This window comes from Vanacampus margaritifer, chromosome 1 (genome assembly GCF_051991255.1).
Source record: "Vanacampus margaritifer isolate UIUO_Vmar chromosome 1, RoL_Vmar_1.0, whole genome shotgun sequence".
In the NCBI taxonomy this organism is placed as follows: domain Eukaryota; kingdom Metazoa; phylum Chordata; class Actinopteri; order Syngnathiformes; family Syngnathidae; genus Vanacampus; species Vanacampus margaritifer.
Window position 1 is genome coordinate 148,050 of NC_135432.1, and position 21,371 is coordinate 169,420.

A 21,371-nucleotide genomic window follows, 5' to 3' on the forward strand; every position below is an offset into this window, starting at 1 on the left:
GTGTGTCTGTGGTGAAGCGATGCATCACAATGGCGCCGCCTGGTGGTTGTGAGAAGCGATGCATCACAATGGCGCCGCCTGGTGGTTGTGACAAACGCCATTCTGCGCAACGAGGCATGATTGCAACATGAACGTGGAAACACCGTTTGCAAAACACTCTATGAAATCCCAGCCGCAGGGTAGCAACATGGCGTCCGTATGTCACGTGGCCAGAAGTTGACCAATCACAGTGTAGTAGCTTGTTGGCCAAACTCTCTCTATCTACTGCCCTAAAATGTGATTATGTCCCCAACGTTGATCTTTTAGATTCATAGGATTCCAACATTAGACCCGATTTTATTGGGAAGTGTTTTGATTGTCCGGGATTTTTATTGTAAAGTGTATTGGAAACATGTTCCATGGTGATTTTGCATGTTAACTCTTTGACTGCCAGACGTTTTCAAAAACGGGTTGTCGCCAGTGCCAGCCGATTTAAGCATTTTGAGTGCTCTTTCAAGGTCCACAGAAAATGTTGTGTTTGGACTATGGAAACACACATACTACCAAAGATTGGACTCTCATCTTTCATCAGAAAAAAAAGGTTTGTTTCTACCTTATTCCGTTCTTCAGTAATCAACGATAGAAAATGGTTAGTTTCACCGAAATGCTCTGTTTTGAAACAAAAAGCGGAGAAAAAGAGCTTTTTGTGAAACGATGTTATTTCATGCACTCTAGTGAATTGTACACTTCTTTTTGTCCATGAATGATGCCACAAACACCTAAATAGTGCTTTACTTCTGTAAAACGCTTTCACCAACAATGAAAAAGTCTTTTTTGATTGCAAAATACGTTCATTTCCATTCAACAGTGTAACAATTTGACAAAACAATTTCGCAAACTATTTACAAATGTGTGCAACTGTGGTACCACTTACAATTATGCGGATGTTTCAAATACAGTTTTTCCTTTTGTAACGCTCTCCTGCGTGCAAGGAGACGCCAGGACTCGCACAACAGTTTACTTTCACTTTCGCATTGGTCCGTTTTGCGTGCAAACGTTACACTTTCTTGACGGCCTTTTTTTCCGGGGAATAAAAAGCAAGTAGCAGACTGTACACACTTCCTCCGATGAATATGCATTGGACTCGGGGCACTCTCCGTCGTCCGATCGAACGTCCGCCTGTGCGTGCTCGGTTGCGCTCCGCGTTACGACACCGTCATAGCCGCCGCGTCAAGCTCGGATTCACCTTCATCATCATCGTCATCAATGTACTCTTTTAGCGTTGGTCGATGCCTTTCGTCTTGTAAGTGTAGAGCTGCTTGCAAACGCTCGCCATTGCCCGTTCCCTCCTCCATCTAGCTCCATCTAACGTCTTCTACTGCCGCGTCAATGCTTCCCAACCACGGAGTCACCACCCTCAACTTCATCATCGATGATGATCATCGTCGTCAACAATGTGCTCTTTCAGCGATGCTTTTGGTCTTTGAAAAAAAATGGCTCGGGCGTGAGCTCCTCGCGAGCGGCCGCCATTTTTCCTTTGTCTTCCATTCTCATCTCCTGCTGACGCTCTAGCTCCGCCTCTACTGACGCCCACCCGATCTTGTCAAAAGAGAGTCATCGCTGCCCTCTAGGGGCCAAAAATAGTCATTACGAGACCTTCTTGAAACTTTCAGGACAGCTCCGCAAGCTTTCGCAGCACCCGTTTCAAAAAAAAAAAAAAAAAAAAAATGGGAGGATGTCTTTTAACGTCTTTGGCGCTCCTCCGTAGGTTTTTGCAGAACGTCATTTAACGTCGTTGGCAGTAAAAGAGTTAAATAAACAGATTGATTGACCGACCGATTGATTTGTGCTGAAGCATATTCTAACTAACATAGCAAACTTAACTTAACAAAATGTCTCCAGACGTTACGGACACTCCTGTTGGCAAGTTGTGAAGATCCTGAATTTGCTCTCCCAATACAAACAAAAGGCAAACAAAAGGCCCGCACGATGAGACATCATCCCTGCCTTGTGTGTGGAATCCTGAGCCAATTAGGCCGCCACATGCCCGGGGGGCTGCAAGAAGGCGGTTGAGCAGGTCAGGAAGAAGAGCGCGCTGCTGCAGCTGTCGTTGCTTTGGGCTTTTGTTTGTCAAAGACTCGCTGCAACCGAGATCATGGAGGAGGATCGACATCACAGACTTTGTCTCGGAAGGTCTCGCGGGGATGGAATTGTCAACAATTGTGTTTAATCATTTGGGGCACAAAAAAAGAATACAGTACGAAAACCATTGCAAAGAAATTTGCCATGGCTGTCAAAGAGATGCAAATACATTCAGCAATTGAACTCTTTAGTGAATGTTTTGTTCTTTTGTAAGCCTTAAGTGGTCATATTGTTGCTACATTGATTTCAAATCTTAAAAGCTTTTTAAACCAATCCAACTTTAAGCGTAGAAGAAAGAAAACTGCACAAGCAACAACATCACAGTCACGTAACGGAAGCGTTTTGAGTATTTACACACAGAAAAACTCAAATCAAGCCTGAATCTACAATGGAAGACCACGTTTGGCAAAACTGCTCCGTTTTGAACATCAATTTTGCTGCAAATATTTCCGGATTTGGCATGAACATGAATCGCGTACAAGAAGTCACAACGCAACGGCGTTGTCGCTTGTGTGCTATTATTGACGCGACGAATACAGAACATGTTCAAGCGACTCTCCAAGGCACCAAATGTCATTTCACAAGGAACACATACAGCAACGATGAAGACGCGCTGCTGCAGCGTGAAATAATGCGTACACGCAAGAAACTACCCTTGGACTACAGTGAGAAGGATTTGTCCCCAAAACAAGTACTCTATTTTTCATGCACTTCAAAAATGGCAGTTGAGTTTGACAAATGTCATCAACCTCCCCAGCTTGAGTAGTATTATTATTTTATTATTATTATATATCGGTGCTGTGGGCAGTGGTTGATGGTGAGGATAAGTGCACTACATTGTGTTGTCCTGCGTTGTGTCCGTCCCGCAACCTCACCAAGCATGAACTCCATCTGACGTGACTTGATGGTTGGAGGCAGAAAGAAGGCACCTTCAGTGCTTGGATTTTGGGACATGAAGTCCTCGAGAGGAAACTTGCTGGTGATCTTAGAATGCGTTTGCACTTTGCAGGTTCTTGATGCTTCGGCAGAACATTTCTTTGGCAAAGTTGTGCAATCGCAACAACAACATTTGCCAGCAGGGGGAGGAAAAGCGAAAAGCAAGCCGGGGGCTCCTGGAAAGCGGAATGCCGGCATTTCTGGCTTGACCTATTTTCGCTTGCTTTGATGTCGGCTCTCTCGAACGTGCTTGGTATTTCTTTTGTCTGATTTCACCTTCTCCTTGGCTTTCCTCAGGCGGCGTGGGGGGGGCGTCCCGCTGAGCTCGCTGTCTTCCTGAGTACTGCACGTTTCCATTGCGTCTTGCTCCTCGGGAATGTTGGGAATGGCGCCGCTGCTTCCATCCAGAATGTTCCTGAGGCAGTGCTCCTCCGGAGTGCCGGTGGCGGTGGTGCCGCTCTCGCTGCTGCTCAGGTCCTGCTCGTCGCCATACCTGCCACTTCTGTTGGGGTGCGGAAGCGAGGAAGCCCGAACGGACGTCCTTTCCCGCCGCACCTGCCGGATATGCTGCTGAGGCTCGTTCATGTCCACCCCGGAGTCCAGGCTGGTGTCGTTGCTGCTGGGAGGGCGCTGGCGGCTCTGGAGCTCGATGATGGAGTGGCGCACCTGAGCGGCCGGTTTCCCGTCCAGGGAGACGAACCAGGCCCTGGGGTGGGATGACGACGACGACGACGACTTGCCCCTGGTCAGTTCCAACAAGGTGCGCTCTGAGATCCCTTGCAGCTTACTGGAGATGCCGTGAGCGCCGGCACCGCCGAAGCCGGCACCGCCGAAGCCTTCCATGCCGGTTGCCTCATTGAGAGTCCCCGGCACTGAAACGGAGGACTCCAGCAGATTACTGTAGCGGCCCCACGCGGCAGGAGGCCCTTGGCTTGGGGGGGGAATTTCTAGCGGCTGGGGCTGATCTTGCTTGCTTTGCTGTTGGCCGCTTTGGACTTTGCCGAGCGTCTGCGTGTCTTTACTCGGCGCTTCGGACTCGTTTCCATTGCGGGGGAAGGTGGCCGACTTGCAGCCGGCGTTCTGTGGCTCTTGCTTGCCGAACATGTCGGCTGCCTGAACGATTGCCACCGGATGCTTGTACATGTGAAGCGGCTTGTCGGAAAAGAAGCCGTCAAGGTTGATGTTGCTGCGGTTCTGTTCCATGAGTCGGGACACCTCGTCGTTGTTGATGTAGTGAGAGCGTCCTTGGGCGACTCTCACACCATCGGCAGAAATATTCTCATACAGAGGAGCTTTTGCTTGACTGGCCGGGTCCTCCACGTAGATGTTGTAGTTGGCTTTGTGCCTGGGGGTGGACGAGGGGTCACACTGGACGTTGCAGGAAGCCAGGATATTCTCGCCCGAGTGGAAAAGCAGACCCTCCTCCATGTGCATGGAGGTCGTTTGGTCTTTTTTGGCCACTGTGAGTTTGGAGAAACGGGCCGGTCTCCCCCTGGGCTCTGGCGGGAAACTTGCGGGGAAACGTTTCGAGGGATTATTGCTAGAAAGACGCAACATCAAACCAAACGCATGCGATTTCCTACCCGCATTGACACAACAGCAAAGACAGAAGTCCGATCACAAGCGCAAGAGTTCCCGCCAGTGTTCCCACCAACAGCAGGGAGGGATGGGAAAGCAAATCCAAGGAGCTTCCGTGATCTGACACATTCAAAGCAACGATGAGTGCTGTGACGCCACAGAAACCATTCACGCATATTCACCGTTTGAAGGCAGGGGCGCCGCAATCCAGTATCCGAGGTGAGAAGCCGCGTACGTCCAAACCAGCTCCTCGTCAACCGCCCGCACGATTCCCAGACCTCGGTTTTCCCAGGCACCTTGAAGTACACTCATTCATTCCAGGAACCTGTCATACTTGAACTTGACTGGTACCTGTCTGTAGGTTCAAGGCCCAGGCTGGCACGGTGTCAGAGGTGCGGAGGTGGCTGCTTCCCCCCAGAGGCACACTCAACTGGATGGGCCCTCGAACCTGGAGCTCTTCGCCTCCCGCATACAGCAGGACACTGACTGCTGCCAGCGGCTTCAGCCCAATGCTTCTAAAAACTGCACGATCGTGTATTGCAATGGAGTAGCAATACTTTGTTCAAAGAGTTGTCACCTTTTCGTAAGATACATTATTTATGTTTCCACCTCCATTCCTACACAGTGAATTCTGTCGCGTAAATTTGACTCTATTGAGAGTGGGACCAAATAGTTACACTTGGAAGAGAGAAAAATAAAGAATGGGGGAAAAAATCAAATCAAAGTCACTCAAGGGTTGAGGAACAAAGTCAAGAGCTTCAGCTTGGGAGACTGCCACACTACCACCTGAGCTTTGCCCCTTCTACCGTTTGCTTCTCTCTTGGATCTTCGAGATCTCTCGGAGCTAGGAAGATTCCAGGTGACACGAGCAATAATGGAGTAGATGGACCGTCTCTCAGGCTGAATGTCGTGAGTTTGTTCCTCAACCCTTGAGTGACTTTTATTTGTTTCCATTCTTTATTTGACCCTCTTCCTAGTGTAAACTCTGAAACGGAATCTATTTGGTCCCACTTAGAGTCAAATTGACTCGACACAATTGACGGTGTAACTATACTTGTATAGCGACACTTTTTCCCTAAGCATCTTCCTATATAGGTATATTGGGGGTTCACCTGATGTGTTGGCAATAATGCCTGGAGTGCAGTTGGCACACTCCTTCCCTAACTGCGGCACAGTCAGGTAAGCTGTCAGCGATGTCACGTTGCCGTTGTCTGGTAATGTGAGCAGCGTCTTGGGAATCTTAATCTTTGGTTGAGACGCTCCGTCTGCAAAAATGAGACATGATTGGAAAACAATATATCCCCAAACTGGACATGTATGCAACATCCGACCGTACCGGGCAGCTTGGCTGTGATGAGCAGTGTGTCTTCAAACATCCAGATGTTGCCTTGCCTCTGAGGAAGCAGCAGCAACGTCACAGCCGAGAAGACTGCAACGAGATGCGCAACAATACATTTAGAGCTTTACGATGGATGCGAGCGTGTTGGATCAATGAATGGCGTGCTGAACTCAATCGATACGTGAGCTCAAGGAACCGGATTTTTGAAACCTATTGTACACTCAAGAAAACGATACATGGGACTGTCTTCAAAGAAATTCTCAAATGTGTTCCAGCCAAATGTATTATTTTGTCTCATAGTCATCATATAGTCCAAAGCTGGAAGTTTTAGTGAAGCTGCTCAAAAGCACGACCTTTATCTAGTCAAAATAGTCCATCAACACAAACTAATAATAATAAATAATACATCAAATATATCTATCATTTGAGCAAGTTTGTTATTTCAGAAGCCTGTATCAAGTTGTTTGTTAGTAAGTCCACAACTGTTTGAAAACAGTTGGTGAGCCCTTCGATGAATCATTTTGTCTGCCAATGAAAAAGGAATGGACAATTCCAGCGGCTGCTTTACTCACTGGGTCTCCTGCTTGTGCTCCAAGGCAGTGGGCCGGGGACGTAACCTTCCTTGGTGGCCACCAGGGTCACACTCTTCTGGGGGCTGTACGGCACCCGTAGCAGAGCCTCACCTTTCGCCCCAGTCCAGGTGGAGCTGATCAAGGTGTGGTTGACGTAGGTCCCAACTGAGGCCCCTGGCAAGAGCTGACGCGTCATCATGTCTCTTACCAGAACCCTTAGGGCAAACCGGGGCTCTAGAATCGTTACAGAAGATACCGATTTAATTAGCAGCAGATAGCACATCACAATACAGGCGACTGCTTCTTTTTTTTTTGCTGACACACTTCCATACGTGCAGAGCGACACCGGATTACAAAGCGCTGCCTCAACATATCAGCCGATCTGTTCCTTGTGTTCTACACTGTAACCCTAAACCAAGGAAGAGTTCGTTTGAAATGTAGGCCTCTATATCACTTCATGCAGAATGGGCCAAAACAACAGTAGCAGCAGTAACCCACCCCCCGAAAAAAGAATAAAAATGGCATCACCGAATAGGCAACAATGAGCTCGTCAAACGCTCACCTTCGGTTAATGCGGGGGTCCCGAGAAACAGCCCCGTGGGGCTCGGCGCGGTGGCGGCGTTATGGCCATTGTCCCCGGCCAAAGAGTGGGGGAGGCCGCCGCCCTCATCCGCGGCTCCCAGTGGCGCATCGCAAGAAATCAGAAGCAACGAGCGTACAAAGAGCAACAGCAGCGGCGGCGGCGGCGGCGGCGGCGCGAGGAATGGAGTCAGGCGGCGCTCGGCATTGGGCATGACGAAACATGTATTATAGAAACAGACATTACGGCCCGCCAAGAGAGAGAAGAACGCGGTCGAACGAGGGGGATGTCGTGATGCAAGTCGCTGGCCTGCAGCTGGTCGAGTCAAGCGCGTTAGGAGGATGCGCTGGCGCTGGTGCTGGTGCTGGTGCTGAGGATGGGCGTGAGGAGTCCAAAGATCGTGTGTAAACAAAAGAGGTGTCACTACGCACTGTCAGCGCTACAAGAATTCTACTTTCAAGTCGCTTCACTAATGACCGCTTTTCATAATTGTGCAGCTTTTTATGGCACTCGGAAAAAGACAATGTGGATAATAATGCAAGGTAGGAAAACAACAAAGCATCAGAGTAAGCTAGCTTTCCTATTCGCATCTTTGCATAAGGAAAGGCTGTGACGTCATTCAGGTTTTTGTGCAGCGTTTACGTTCTCTGCAACCCGTTATTACCGTAAAACTGTTCTGCACCAGGGCTGGGCAAAATTTAGAAGAAGTGCAGCTTAAAGTCTGGGTACATGGTTGTTGTTGTTGATAAATAACATTTTCGACATGACGATCCATCATTTTCAATGCATAACTCGAATGGAATAGGTCTGCATTGCCGTCGATTTGGACTAAAAATGGGGGTTGATCTCGTTGAAGACTGATCATCGCCGCAAACAGCAAAATGTTAATATTCTGTCACGCTCTAATCGAACTTGGAATGCTACATCCAATCTTCACGAATCTTCACGTTAGGCTACTTCCAGAAGTGGAATGCTTGACATAAGTTTTATATACCATATCTCCTCATTTATGATGTCCTATTGAAGAGATCTAATCATTTATACTCTAATACATAAACGGCCACTTTTGTCCATCAGGTTATTCCACCACAACTATTGTTAAGAGTGAATGGAATATAATAATAATAATAATAATAATCTCATTCATCCAGGTCATGGTATTCTCAGGGCATCGGAATGATTAATGGTAATGCATTTATATTGCGCTTTTCCACCTTTCAAGGCCCTCAAAGTGCTTTACATTCACCTGCTGCAAATGGGGATTCAGTATCTTGCCTCTGGTTCCGGAGACCAACACTCTACCACGAAGCCATTCCACACATGTTAGGTTCATTGTAGCCTCAAAACTGTCATGACGTGTGAGTGTGAATGATTGTTTGTTGTGCAGTACGTGTGCCCTGCAATTGGCTGGCAATTGGGATGTTACACCACCTCTTGCCCAAAGTCAGCTGCGATAGGCTCCAGCACACCCACAACCCTAATGAGGATAAGAGTTACCAAAAAATGGATGCAAGGATAGATAAAAATAAAAAGAACTTTAAAGCAGTTTTGAAAAGTGCTGTTTGACAATCTGTGGCGGATTTCGGACTCGAGCACAGAGAGAAGAGTTGGCCACCAAAGCAGATATTTATTAAACATAAAATCAGTTTATAAATGGTTAAACGAAAGGCGCTCCAAAAAGGAGGATATCTAATCTACAAGCAAAATGCACTCGTAAACTAAAACTATACTGTGGCTATGAAAAGTTACAAACAAAAGACAGGACAACAAGGCTGAAGACTAAGACAGGGACTGGGCTCGAGTGATGGTGACGAAAACACGTTGGCAGGAGACAGGGGAGACGCAGACTATTTAACACGGGAGGGGAATGGGAAACAGGTGCACAGGATCGAGAATCCGGGAAATGACAAGACAGTCAAACCCCAGACGAGACCACCTCGGCGCGGAGTGGCACCGTTTCATTGGGCTCCATTTGACGTTTCCAGCTCCTGAATCTTGTCCACTCATCTTGGCCAGAAATGTCCACGGAAGGCACACTACATTCCTGCCGTCACTTTATATGTGTTCTGGGTGGTTCTGAAGGCAGGTGACAAACTTTTGCACCTCTTTGCCTTCAAAGCAGATCTGGTATATGGACGCAAAGAGCGGAAACCTAAAAGAGGAAGAGAATCATTTGTCAAAACCAATCATTACTAACCAACTGACTATGCAGTCCAATTTGAGTGTCTGCCAGGGAGTCCAGTTGACTTACTTTCCCACCATGCCCTTCTTCTGTAAGAACTTGTATATCTCAGCCGAGGTTTGTGGACCCTGCAGTTTTTGTCCATTGAGCATTTCCGCCTCCAGCTCTGCAATGGACTAATGAAGTCAAACATGTTTTTAATGATTTGTGTCATGAATGGTGCATGTTCCTTCCTTGTTTTGCTCGTCTTTTACGTTGTTTCTCTCCGTGGCTGCTTTGCTCATGTTTTGTTGCTGCATCGTTTTTTTCAGCTATGCTTTTAAATTCATGTCGTTTTAGTATTACATTTGTAAAGTAGTGCATCAATTCAGCATTTACTGTAAGCTTGTGAACTGAAATAAAAAATGTGATTCCTGAGCAACACACTGCAAAAAGGAAAGTAGACATTTTAAGAAAAAAATAGAGTAAAATAAATCAATGATGACTTCAAATAAGCAAAATTATCTGCCAACAGAACAAGAAAATTTTACTTAAATTGACCTTAATTTTTTTTTTTTTAAATAATACTAGGCCCATATCAACCACGGCAGTCTTGAAAATGGTATTTTTAGACTAAAAATAACTAATATTGACTCAATAAATAATAATATTGATTAAAATACATTCAAGCATGGAGGTCCCTTTTTTTTTCATATTTGGCATGACCCAACCAGGGATTGAACCCACAACCTTCCAGTCTGAGGATAAACACTCTGGTCAGAAAGAAGAAAAATGAGCTTAGTGTGTATATATATATATATATATATATATATATATATATATATATATATATATATATATATATATATATATCAGGGCTTTGATGTTGGCTATCCATCTTCAAATGTGGAAAATGCTTGTTTGAAGCCTCACAGTACTTCAAACTGGCTGTTAACACTCAATGCCAAGACTGCTTGATCAAATAAGATCATCAAGTAATAAGTATCTTAAAATAAGCAGAATGATCTTGTCTGATAATCCTTTTTTAAGCGTCAGATCAAAATCAGCAAATTTCAGTGAAATGTAAGAAATGATCTCCCTTAAGATGTCAGTTTTTGCAGTGCATTCCAACACTTTTTTGCCAGCAAGATGGACTCGGGTTGTTGCCAACAGTCACCTTGGAAGTTCTGACGAAAGCCTCTGCAACTTTGCGGTTGCGTCCACCGTAGCAGGTGGTGATGAGGTCGGCCACACCGCAGCTCTCCAAGAAGGTGTTGGAACTCACTCGGTCCCGGCAGAACAACTTGGCGAAGGCGACCATCTCCATCAAACCCAGCCTGATCACCGCAGCCTTGGTGTTGTCCCCGAATCCCAGGCCGTCGCAAAATCCCGCCCCGACCGCCACTATGTTCTGTTGGCACGTAATCATTTGCTCCCGTTCACTGGTGGACCGCATTTGACGACGTGCACTCATTTACCTTCAGGGCTCCGCACAGCTCCACCGTGTCGCTCTCCTGCACCACAGTGATGCGGAAGTTGGGAGTCTGAAGCAGCTCTTTGAACACGAGTCCATTTGCCTCATTTGTTGAACCTGTCGTTTTGGAAACAGTCCGGAAAAATAGCAGCTGGAATAACAACAGTCACGTGCAAGATACAGGAAGAAGTGATGCGCTGAAGAATGAAATGCAGAGAGTGTCGCACCAATGGTGGTTTCACAGAACTTCTCATCGGCCACCTCGCTGGCAATATTGGCCCCCATCAGGACGCAGACCTCAATTTCCAGTTCCTTTCTGATGATGTCTGAGATGAACTGCAACCCGTCTGGACCCTCGTCGATGCCCTAAAGGCAGTTTGTTGCCAGGATCAAGCAATTTCCTTTTGCCATCACAACGCCAAAGGAAATCTCACCTTGATGAGTGAAATGCCGATGGCCCCGTCTGCAACGTGAGACTTGATCTTGTCGCAAAGTGAGCGGACGAATTGGTGTGGGGTGACGAAAATGAGCAACTTTGCTCCTTTCACGGCCTCTGTCACATCTGGAACAGCCACCTGTACAGGAAATCGGTGGCAGTGTGAGGTCCTGCGATGATACTGGAGTGCGGTACATGAGATAACGTTAAAAAAAAATATATATATATATATATATATTATAACACTGCTTTAAATTGTGCCAACATGGCATTTATCCAATAGGCTAAAAGCTGAAAATAAAGAAAGACATTCTTTGAACATAATTTGCGCAACATAACTTGTACTTGCCTACGATGACACTGAAGCAAGTCCATTTTATAACCTTCTTGTTCATAAAAGTAAAACTAATCCTAATCTACACATCCTCACACCTAACTGACAACCTAAACTGTGGGCTCTAATCATTTAGAAATATTAAGTCGTAATGGATCCTTTTATGCTGGATAATTACCACGTTCTTTGGCAGCTTATGACCAGGCAAATATTTGACATTTTCATGCTCCGTGTTGATGATCTCAGTAAGTTTCTTCCCATCAATCACTTCTTCATAAACCCACATGTTCACCACAGGGTCGAACCGGTTTGATGATCTGACATTGCGCCCGACGATTTTGGCAATCGAAGAGCCCCTTTAAAACAAAGCAAAAGCATAAAAGTGGGTTTGTGTCAACGCTAATGACAGAGTCTTAAAAGACACTCTCAATACATACAAGTGTGGACGTGTGAAAAAGTTTGTCTTGTCATGAACATCATCCAAAAACAAAGCCTAAAAGACGGTGAGCCTCTACAGAAGGGCAGTAACATATACATGCTTTTAATGCTCCAACAGATATTTTAAAAACGCAAGCGTTGTTGTCCACCCTAAATAAACCTCATTAATCAACACAGTAGTTGTAGGCTAGTGTTCGAATGCAGTGATTCTCTAAGTGTGGTACGCGGGCTCCCTCTTGTGGTAACTACACGGAGGAGGGGAAACATCCAATTGAAATGTGCAACGCAAACTGCGTGCCAATTCCACCTTTTTTTTTTTGTGGGGGGGGGGGGGGGGGGCTGACGACCGTTGTAACACTGGTCAGTTGTAACACTTGCATTTGCTCCAATCAGGAACTAGTCAGGTATCTCATTCACCTTGCACCTTGCCTACTTAATTGAAAAGCTTGACCACTGTTCAAAGCCTGAAACGATTTGCATTGAACTTGCACGCTCATTCCAATCGGTTTGCAGCGGTGTTTTCTTTCTTTCCGTGATTACACAGAAAAACAAGTTGACAAGAAAAGGGAAAACACGGATACGCCACTTCATGCACATTTTGAACTTAAAGAATATTGTTACGAGTAGACACGCGTCTTAAAAACGGATTACATGTACCAGTTTCCCGATCCCAAGATGCAAACTTTCGTCCCGGGCATTTCGATCCTGCTCGTACTTGTGCAAACCTGTACTGTACTTTAATCTTCCGCATTTATTAACTTCCTTATACGCCCCACGATTGCACGCAGTAGCAGTAACGCATCTTGAACATTTTCATTATTTATTATAAAAAATTTTTTTTTTTCTGAAACAGCACATTTTAAGAGTTTTTAAACCCTGACTTAATTGCAAATGTTAACTTGCAAATAGCAATGCACAATCACTATCCATATTGAATACCACTGGAAATTATTATATTTATTTATGACAAAACACTGTTCATTCTCGCCAACCTCAGTACTGGGTGATTTTGTTTTCAGTACACATTGGAACGGTTTTACCCACGCTTACGTCAAAAACAAAAAAAAAAACAAGAGCAAAACATTTTCTTCCGCGAGGATGTCGATAATAATTCTTTTTGGCCGCTTAAAATATCCCATTTTGCTTTAAAATACAGTACAGTACTGGAAAAAAAATGCATTTGCTTTAAAAATAAATAAATTCAATAATAATAATGTTTTGAAGCCCACGATCACGAGTCACGTGACGCGTTTCCGTTTGCGCTACCAGGAAGGCTGTCAAGCTAGTTAGCCGGACATGTTTGATCATGTTTCATTCAATGTAGCAAACAAACAAATGGGGTTTTGTAGGTTGCGTGGTCAATGCGAATTCGATTTTGAACGTCATACGACATTTTAAAGGAACTTGGTCTTGTTTAATCACGTTGTCTTGTTTTGACGAGTTATCTTAAGGCCAGCAAACTGCGGCTAAGCTAAAGGCAGAGGTTTTGCCAGTGACTATGCAAGGGGAAACCACGGCAATACGAATTACAGACAACGAAGGCAAACTGGATGTATTTCCCCAGAACAGGACTCCGAGCTCTGGTAGAGCGAGTGCCAAGAGCTGGCAGTATAGGTGAGTTTTGTTTTGTTTGTTTTGGTTTAGTTTCGGCTTGATGACGCTATAAAGCTAGTTATTGACTCGAGTCGTATTGTGTGTTTATTCGAGAGTGCATGCAGGTGTGATAGAAAGAAGGACAACTAGCGACTTACTTGTTTCGGGCGTTGCATTTGGTCGCAGTTGCTTTTCTGGCCAGACAAGTTTACGAGGCAGTGGAAACATCACCTTTGTTTGTTTATCATGCTGTGTGCTCCGTCCCAATGCTTTCTATCTTCTGTTTGTATCCTTTCGCGTGATCACATCGGATGCCAGTGACCACATGGAGAATATCGATGGCTACTTGATGAAGTACACTAACTTGGTGACAGGTTGGCAGTACAGGTGAGTTGCGCCTGCTTGAATGCACAAGCTCTCCAAGCTTTTCACTTTTTCACCGATTGGACATTGTATCTTGTTGTTTCCAGGTTCTTTGTCCTAAACAATGATGCAGGTGTGCTGGAGTACTTTGTCAATGAGCAGTCCCGGCCTCAGAAGCCCCGCGGCATGCTCCCTTTGGCAGGGGCGGTTATCTCCCCCAGTGATGAGGACTCGCATACATTCACTGTCAATGCCATCAGTGGAGAGCAGTACAAGCTCAGGGGTGTGTTTGAACACATTGTTTCCTGGTTATGACTTTGCTTTTGTTCACATTTGTTTTTCTCTTAGCGCTGTTACAAACCTAAACAAATATTTGTTTCTTCCTGATCAAGGACAACAAAAGGCAAACCATAATAATAATACATTTCATTTGTAACGCACTTCTCAAATTATCTTATGTTTCATTAGATCATATTGGTCTGAGATGTGGTAAGAGTTCATTTGTCTGCTCTTAAATATTAAACATGTTCCTGTTTTAACCCCATGCGTGGGGTCTGTAACAGGAAAAATATTTCAGATTTACAAATGAAAATTTGTGTACCACCAGGCTATAGCCTTTTCTCGTCCTCATCCATCCCCATTGATGTGGATGTTTTCAATTTTCTGCTGCATGATATCGATGCAAGGATCAAGGCGGATTTGGACAGTGTTCGAGTAACCACGGCCATGTATTAATATTTTTTTTAATCCACGTGTCATTCTTAGCCGCCGACGCCAAAGAGAGGCAACACTGGGTGAGCAGACTGCAAATCTGCACACAGCATCACACTGAGGCTATGGGGAAGGTAAGACTTGCTTTGAAACAGGCCAGAAATCTCATGTGTCTTGAATTCCACTTTGTGTGACTCTGCTTAGAGTAATCCTCCGCCCAAGTCCCGCAGCTACTCGATGGTGTCTCAAGGCAGCAGCAGCTCGCCCGTGTCCCTGCGCCGACCGAGCCAGAACCCCTCCTCCTTATTCAACTGGCAAATACACAAGGGCTCGTCACTGTATTCCAGCAAGCGTTCACTGCTGCCAGACCATCTAATGGAAGCCAGAGAAGTAAATAATTGAGCGCTCCGTACACTGATTGACTTGATGTACTTGTTCCATCGATTTCCACCCTTAAGTCATTGTACAAAAGAAAGCCAATGTGAAATATGTCAATCAAATGTTGTCGTTTAATTTGATGAAGATTTCCGTACCCGATGACCGTGCGCTTCCCCCTCTAGATGATGGGCCAGGCTCAAGGCCAGCACCGAGACCTAATCCAGGGCATAGAGGGCCTGCCTGCAGCCCCTGGACTTTCCTCTTTGGACCAGGACCTGCTCATGCTCAAGGCTACGTCCATGGCCACCATGACCTGCCTCAACGAGTGCTTGCACATCCTCAACCTGCAGCAGGTGGCCAGGCAGACGGGCTGCATGGGAGGTGGGCACATTTTCCAGATATTCAAATTGTGACGAAAGGGAAACGTCGTTTGTGCTCATTAGGAGGCCTGCAATTCAAATTGTAGATGTGCAACAGGCCTCCACCCAATCTAGACAAACAGTGGAATCATTTTGAATTATTGATAGGGAGCTGTGCCGACTATTGCCGCCTGTGTCAACAGTAATTGGACCTCAGGTAGTTCCAATATCCACGCAGCGCTGGTGACGCAGAGTTTTAATTGGGATTTCAACGCGCTGTGTGTAGCACGCGTACAGCAAAGATGTCAGAATCATGTTTGACTTGAACAAGATCGTATGAAAGCGGAAAACAAGCAGCCCATGTGCCACTTTTCTGAAGCAGATCTTATGACTTAATGCATATTTCATCAAGCGGCCTCAATCGCAACAGCCAATCAGATGAAGTTGCCTGGCAACGTGCAAGGTGAGTTTGAATGGGATGGGCCCGCCCCTGCACTTGCATAAAAAGATGCCACGCCGCCGACAGTCCCGAGCCAATCGGAGGACGAGGATGCTGCCTGTCGGCGGGGCAATTAGTGTGATCCATCATCTGACTGAAGGGTCCAGTTGCACTCTGCTCGGCTTCAAGTGGAACCATTTGTGCAGCGCAAGTCAGGCGGGTGGTGCCACAAGTGGCAGGCTTACGTGTGTTTGTGCACGGCGGTGGGGAGGGGGGAGGCCTTGGCAGGGAGGGAGGTTGGGAGACATTCATCTAATGAGCACCTTTGAACCCGCTGCTGTGCAACCCCCGCCCGTGGCAGGATCCGCCATGGAGTGGCTGGACCCCAAGCTGCCGGACATCCTGAAGAATGGCAGCAGTTCCTTGGACAGCATCACAGCAGGAGAGGGCCCGCTCGAGGGGGGCCGTCTGGAGCCCGGCAGCCCGGAGTCCCGCAGCTCCTCTGGGGTGAGACGACAGCGGCTCCACACTTTCAAAAGACGCTTGTCCACGCATGTTCATTCATTCTTGTCTTGCTGCTTGTGCTTCGGGAGCAGGAAGACATCGATCCCGAGGACGAGATAGTGGACTCGTTCACAGACAAAGAGGAGGACCTGTGCGCCGTGGAGGAGGAGCGAAGCGTCATCCTACACCTGCTCTCGCAGCTGAAGCTGGGTATGGACCTCACGCGGGTAGGTCCGCTTCCACTTCCATGTGCTGACAGATGACAAGAAAAACAAAAAAAACGATTTGTGACCAGCATCATAACTTGTGTGCTGTGGACTTCACCTCGTGAATTCCACTGCTCTCCTCGGGTTAGGTGTTTGTTTCCACGTATTCTTTTGTTTATTTTTTATTTTTTGCAACTTGCGAGCCGAGGTTTTTGACATCAACCAGAATTCATTTTGTGAATGATGGCTTGCTTTCATTTCAAAGGCTTTGGCGGGATCACACACACACAGCTGGCTTTAAAAACAAACACAATAAGACGACAAATACCTCTCTGAGTCTAAATCAAATGTAAATGAAGAAATGTGTCAAGTGTTGTGTAACTATTTGCACTATTCCTCAAATGTTACTGGTTAGTAAATCATCAATGATAGAACGCCACTTTGATGCAAACGTGAACGGCAGCTCCATTTGAATGAATTGTATCACTTGCGGTTTTGTTTGGGGATGCCTCGTTCATGCCTCGTTCATGCCTCGTTCATGCCTCGTTCATGCCTCGTTCATGCCTCGTTCATGCCTCGTTCATGCAAAATCACATGGAAGCAATCGTTTACATAATACATCCAAGTGGAAAGACTGAAAGTTGCCCACCGTCCTCCAGGTTGTGCTGCCCACCTTCATCTTGGAGAAGCGCTCTCTATTGGAGATGTATGCGGACTTCATGTCGCACCCGGAGCTCTTTGTGGCCATCACAGATGGCAGCGGCCCCGACGAGCGCATGGTTGCCTTTGTGGAATATTACCTCACCTCCTTCCACGAGGGCCGCAAGGGCGCCATTGCCAAGAAGCCCTACAACCCCATCATTGGCGAGACGTTCCACTGTTCCTGGAACGTCCCCAAGACACCAGAGTCGTCCTCCGCCGAGTCGCCGCAAGGAAGCCCCGACCCCGCCGCCGACCCCGCCGCCGACCCCGCCGCCGACCCCGCCGCTGACCCCGCCGCTGACCACGCCGCCTCCCAGGATTGCTACCAAGTACGCTTTGTGGCAGAGCAAGTATCTCATCACCCGCCCGTGTCCGGCTTCTACGCCGAATGCCAGGAGCGGCGCATGTGTGTCAATACTCACGTGTGGACTAAGAGCAAGTTCATGGGCATGTCCATCGGCGTCTCCATGATAGGGGAAGGTTAGTGGCTGCTTTTCGGGGGGGGGGTTTCGCCTCACATGAAGACGACGTTTGTGTAGGATGATGTTGATGTCTTGACGTTTGTTTTTAAAAATCAGGTTGCCTGACTTTGCTGGAACATGACGAAGAATACACGTTCACCTTGCCATGCGCATACGCACGCTCCATCCTCACGGTTCCTTGGGTCGAACTGGGAGGCAAAGTCAACATCGCTTGCGCCAAGACGGGCTACGCCGCAGTCATCACTTTCCAGACAAAACCCTTTTATGGGGGCAAATTGCACAAGTAAGGACTTTGCTTTAGCTTTTGAAGTCGTCGAGCAGGACATGACACTGAACGCGTTTGTTTCCCGAATGCAGAGTGACGGCGGAAGTGAAACACAACACGACCAATGTGGTGGTGTGCCGCATTCAGGGGGAGTGGAACGGCACCTTGGAATTTGCGTATGCCAACGGCGACACCAGGGTGGTCGATGTCACCAAACTGCCCGTAACAAGGAAGTGTGTCCGGCCAATCGAGAAGCAAGGACCAACCGAATCCAGGTCTGCCCATGGACAAGACACTATTTCATAATGAATGAATTAACACAAATGTATATACATGAAGTGATTATGACCCTTATTACGCTTTGTAGGATTTGCATGCATGCAATGACATGTCGCATGCTCAATTTGACCCATTTCACATAAGAGACGTTTTAGCCGCCCGCTGGCAGGAGAGAGAACTGATGAGTCCATCGATCCTTCTGCTGATTATCCGGGGTCGGGTCGCGAGAGCTGCAGCGTAAGCAGAGAGGACCGCTCTTCCCTCGCGCCCGTTCTCTTTGTCCATCTCTTCTGGCGGGATACCAACACATTCCCTGGCCAGCTGAAAACATCTGGGCTCTTCCCTGGGACATAGTCGCGGCCATTTTATTTATACGGCGCCACTTCACAACTGAAGGCAAGGCACCTTGCACATTGACCCAGTCCCAAATCACACCTCATCATTACAAAAACCAACACGCACTTGGCAGCGGAGGCAAGGAAAATGCCCTCGAAAGGAAGAAAGCGCTGAGCTTTCTGGATTGAGACGGAGAAGACGCAGTATAGGAAGAGATGAGAGAGAGCGCTCGAGGAGGGACGAGAGAGAGAACAATGGGCACAACAGCCATTAATGCAGGCAGGGGAGCAGTGAAACGTTTGCCTGAGGAGAGAAGTGGGGCTCAATTGACTGTCAAACCCGTCTCGTCCTTCACTATCATGCAAAGTCCGCATCATCAAGCTCCAACTGGGTCCTCATCAGAAGCGGTCTTGAGCCGGCTGTCAATCTGTCCCCTAGAACCGCTTTGCTCTGGAATCCAATTGATTCTAGTTTTATTTTTATTTTATTCTCCAAGAGAGCTCAGTATTGTTCATTCGTTAATTTTACCAATTGGACATGTCATTGCTCTTTTTTATTTTTATTTTTTTTTGTATGTGTGTACTCATTAGTTCACCTAAAACCTATTAAGAAGTATTCTAGTTTTATTATTAGAGCACATTTAAAAAAAAAAAAAAAACACGGCTGTTTAAAACAGATTACACGAGATAAAAATCAAGTTGCTGAGGAGTTGTCATAATTATGCCTTTATAAAAAAAATCGACATAATAAAGAATGATGTGGTGGGAGAGGTGCACGATTTTCAGTTGTATGTGGGAGTAAACTTTTGCCGACTGTATTTGCATGCCATGTTTTAGGCGTTTGTGGCAGCACGTCACGGAGGCCTTGCGGCAGAAGGACGTCGACAAAGCCACCGAGCACAAGCGCGTCCTGGAGGAGCGACAGCGCTCGGAGGAGCGACACCGAGCTGACACGGAAACGTCGTGGAGGACCCGATACTTTGACAGGGAGGTAAGCCACATGGACGCCGAACCTCTTACTTGTCTCCCGCGAGCGACGCACGGCGTACTCAAGCCGAGCTTCTTCTCTCCGTCAGGGCGATGGCTGGATTTATCGCCAACTGCTTTCCAAAAGCTCTGCTGTCAAATCCTAGTTTGATCCCCGCCTGCGGAATGAGAGCAAAGTGACCTGCACTCGCCGGCAGATGGACACGTTGGATATTGTCAAAGCCTCCAAGCTTTCCTTTTGCTTGGATCGCAGCAACCGAGCGCAACTGCATTACTGTGCGAACGCTATCCAATACCAGAGCTGTCGTAACGACGGCACGCAGTTGAATGGACACCGACTGTCTGACAGCTGTTAAGGAATGTTGAGGATTGCGGTTGGAACGCTACTGCGACGTCATACGAGCGATCTTTTGCTTTGCTCAGGAGAGAGTGCAGCTCTTGTGTTGGATATGATATTGTTTCAGCGTCTGTCAGCGAAGGTCAATAACACCTTTTGTTGTACAGATATTCTATAGCCTTAAATAGTCCGATGGACGAGCGGTGGTGAGACTGTAGCCGGATGATGGCGGATTAGGAGTACGCTTTGACGGAATGGCCGAACCCCCCCCCCCCCCCACCCCCCGTTGTTTGAGCTCCTTTGTTGTGTTGCAGTGGATGAAAGAAGTTGATGATGTAAATGCATGCTGCGCCTCTTGCATCGCCATCACACACTTTATACAATATATTAAAGGTTTTTAACCAATTGTGCTTGTTTTGTAAAGGAATAAATGCAATTTTCTTTAAACTGTCTGGGGCACAGTTATCTTATTATCCCCAATATGCCGCTTTGCTAAATATGTATATAATGTACAGATAACAGACATGGCAGCGAACAGACGGAAGGCAGCGAACACGCTAACCAAATCGACTACTAAACCGGACAGTAAGTAGTGGACTTAATTGCCTTAAAAGCTGTATTCTGCTACGTTTCCGCAAGAGGGCGCTGTCATCGCAGTGCTGTACCGGTCAAGCATTATGAAATCCTATTTGTTAACACAAGGGGCGGGGCCGGGCCGGGGGGGACATTTATGCTTGTTAATATGGAAACACACAAACATTTCTTAGGTTTGTTTTAAGCTGCTTCTTCTTGATCACTTACTGTTTTCATGACGCCATTACCAAAAAAACAAAATGCAGTCTGACTGTTTCAAGAGTCCCGCCATTACTGGCATCTCCCTTGATTTAGCACACACAGGTAAATGTAAAATCCATTTGAGTAGACTCGGGACCAGTTTGACCTGAACAACAAACATTCTCAACTCAATGGTGACGTCTACATTTGAAAGTGACTTCATGAAGCACATTGTTGCTGAGTGGGTGCAACCTGCACTCGTGCATACCAAACGTTTAGATCAATTGTATAGGAGCAATTCCATGCTATGTCATGTTATATAACTAACATCCTCAGTCCTCTTGCTAGTATTACTGCTACACATCATAAAATCAACCCCCGTATCAACTGTAATTGGCTGCAGCAGCTCTGTTCTCAGGAAAGTCGACAGTAGGGGAGGCAGAGAAGCAAAAATAGCAACACGTGCAATCGTGCATTCGGCGAGCCAATGTGTTGCACTTTCAAAGGAAATGCAAAATAATAGCAGTTGGCCAAAGTCGACTTTAGCCATTTTGTTTGAATGTGCTTTATGAACTATATGCTTGAGTCAGGTTGTAATTCACATCTGCGTGTGAGTGCTCGATCCGAACCTCTGCCCTCAGGCCTGCACACTTGTTTTCTTTTTCTTCACACCCGGGCCTTCCCCACG

The 21,371-nt window shown here is 46.7% G+C and overlaps 3 protein-coding genes across 7 annotated transcripts; 1 reads left to right on the forward strand and 2 right to left on the reverse strand.

The window, feature by feature from the left end:
• Window positions 1-2,184: 2,184 nt before the first annotated feature.
• On the reverse strand, window positions 2,185-7,583 carry fam171b (family with sequence similarity 171 member B). Its single transcript, XM_077546959.1, has 8 exons — window positions 7,109-7,583; window positions 6,547-6,780; window positions 5,972-6,064; window positions 5,748-5,900; window positions 4,987-5,157; window positions 4,818-4,931; window positions 4,641-4,755; window positions 2,185-4,567 (listed from the first exon to the last, which is right to left on the reverse strand). The coding sequence occupies exons 1-8, from the start codon at window positions 7,338-7,340 to the stop codon at window positions 3,268-3,270; spliced, it is 2,412 nt and encodes an 803-aa protein (XP_077403085.1). The 5' UTR covers window positions 7,341-7,583; the 3' UTR covers window positions 2,185-3,267.
• Window positions 7,584-8,733: 1,150 nt separating this feature from the next.
• Window positions 8,734-13,823, reverse strand: LOC144050065 (glycerol-3-phosphate dehydrogenase 1-like protein). Of its 4 annotated transcripts, none has more exons than XM_077563002.1 (8): window positions 13,721-13,823; window positions 11,710-11,887; window positions 11,196-11,336; window positions 10,989-11,127; window positions 10,766-10,878; window positions 10,465-10,698; window positions 9,378-9,474; window positions 8,734-9,278 (listed from the first exon to the last, which is right to left on the reverse strand). In XM_077563002.1, exons 2-8 carry the CDS (start codon window positions 11,815-11,817, stop codon window positions 9,163-9,165), a joined length of 948 nt encoding a protein of 315 aa, XP_077419128.1. In that variant the 5' UTR covers window positions 11,818-11,887; window positions 13,721-13,823; the 3' UTR covers window positions 8,734-9,162. The 4 variants fall into 4 exon arrangements, with proteins under 4 accessions (XP_077419128.1, XP_077419100.1, XP_077419110.1 ...); XM_077562974.1 differs by lacking the exon at window positions 13,721-13,823 and adding an exon at window positions 12,627-12,736; XM_077562984.1 differs by lacking the exon at window positions 13,721-13,823 and adding an exon at window positions 12,627-12,736 and having other exon boundaries at window positions 9,378-9,484.
• osbpl11 (oxysterol binding protein-like 11) lies at window positions 13,163-20,314 on the forward strand. Of its 2 annotated transcripts, XM_077562952.1 has the most exons (13): window positions 13,171-13,583; window positions 13,881-13,949; window positions 14,033-14,208; window positions 14,691-14,770; window positions 14,841-15,026; window positions 15,197-15,395; window positions 16,174-16,319; window positions 16,409-16,543; window positions 17,182-17,704; window positions 17,803-17,989; window positions 18,064-18,246; window positions 19,423-19,576; window positions 19,662-20,314. In XM_077562952.1, the coding sequence occupies exons 1-13, from the start codon at window positions 13,468-13,470 to the stop codon at window positions 19,716-19,718; spliced, it is 2,211 nt and encodes a 736-aa protein (XP_077419078.1). In that variant the 5' UTR covers window positions 13,171-13,467; the 3' UTR covers window positions 19,719-20,314. The 2 variants fall into 2 exon arrangements, with proteins under 2 accessions (XP_077419088.1, XP_077419078.1); XM_077562962.1 differs by lacking the exons at window positions 19,423-19,576; window positions 19,662-20,314 and adding an exon at window positions 18,339-19,412 and having other exon boundaries at window positions 13,163-13,583.
• Window positions 20,315-21,371: the final 1,057 nt, after the last annotated feature.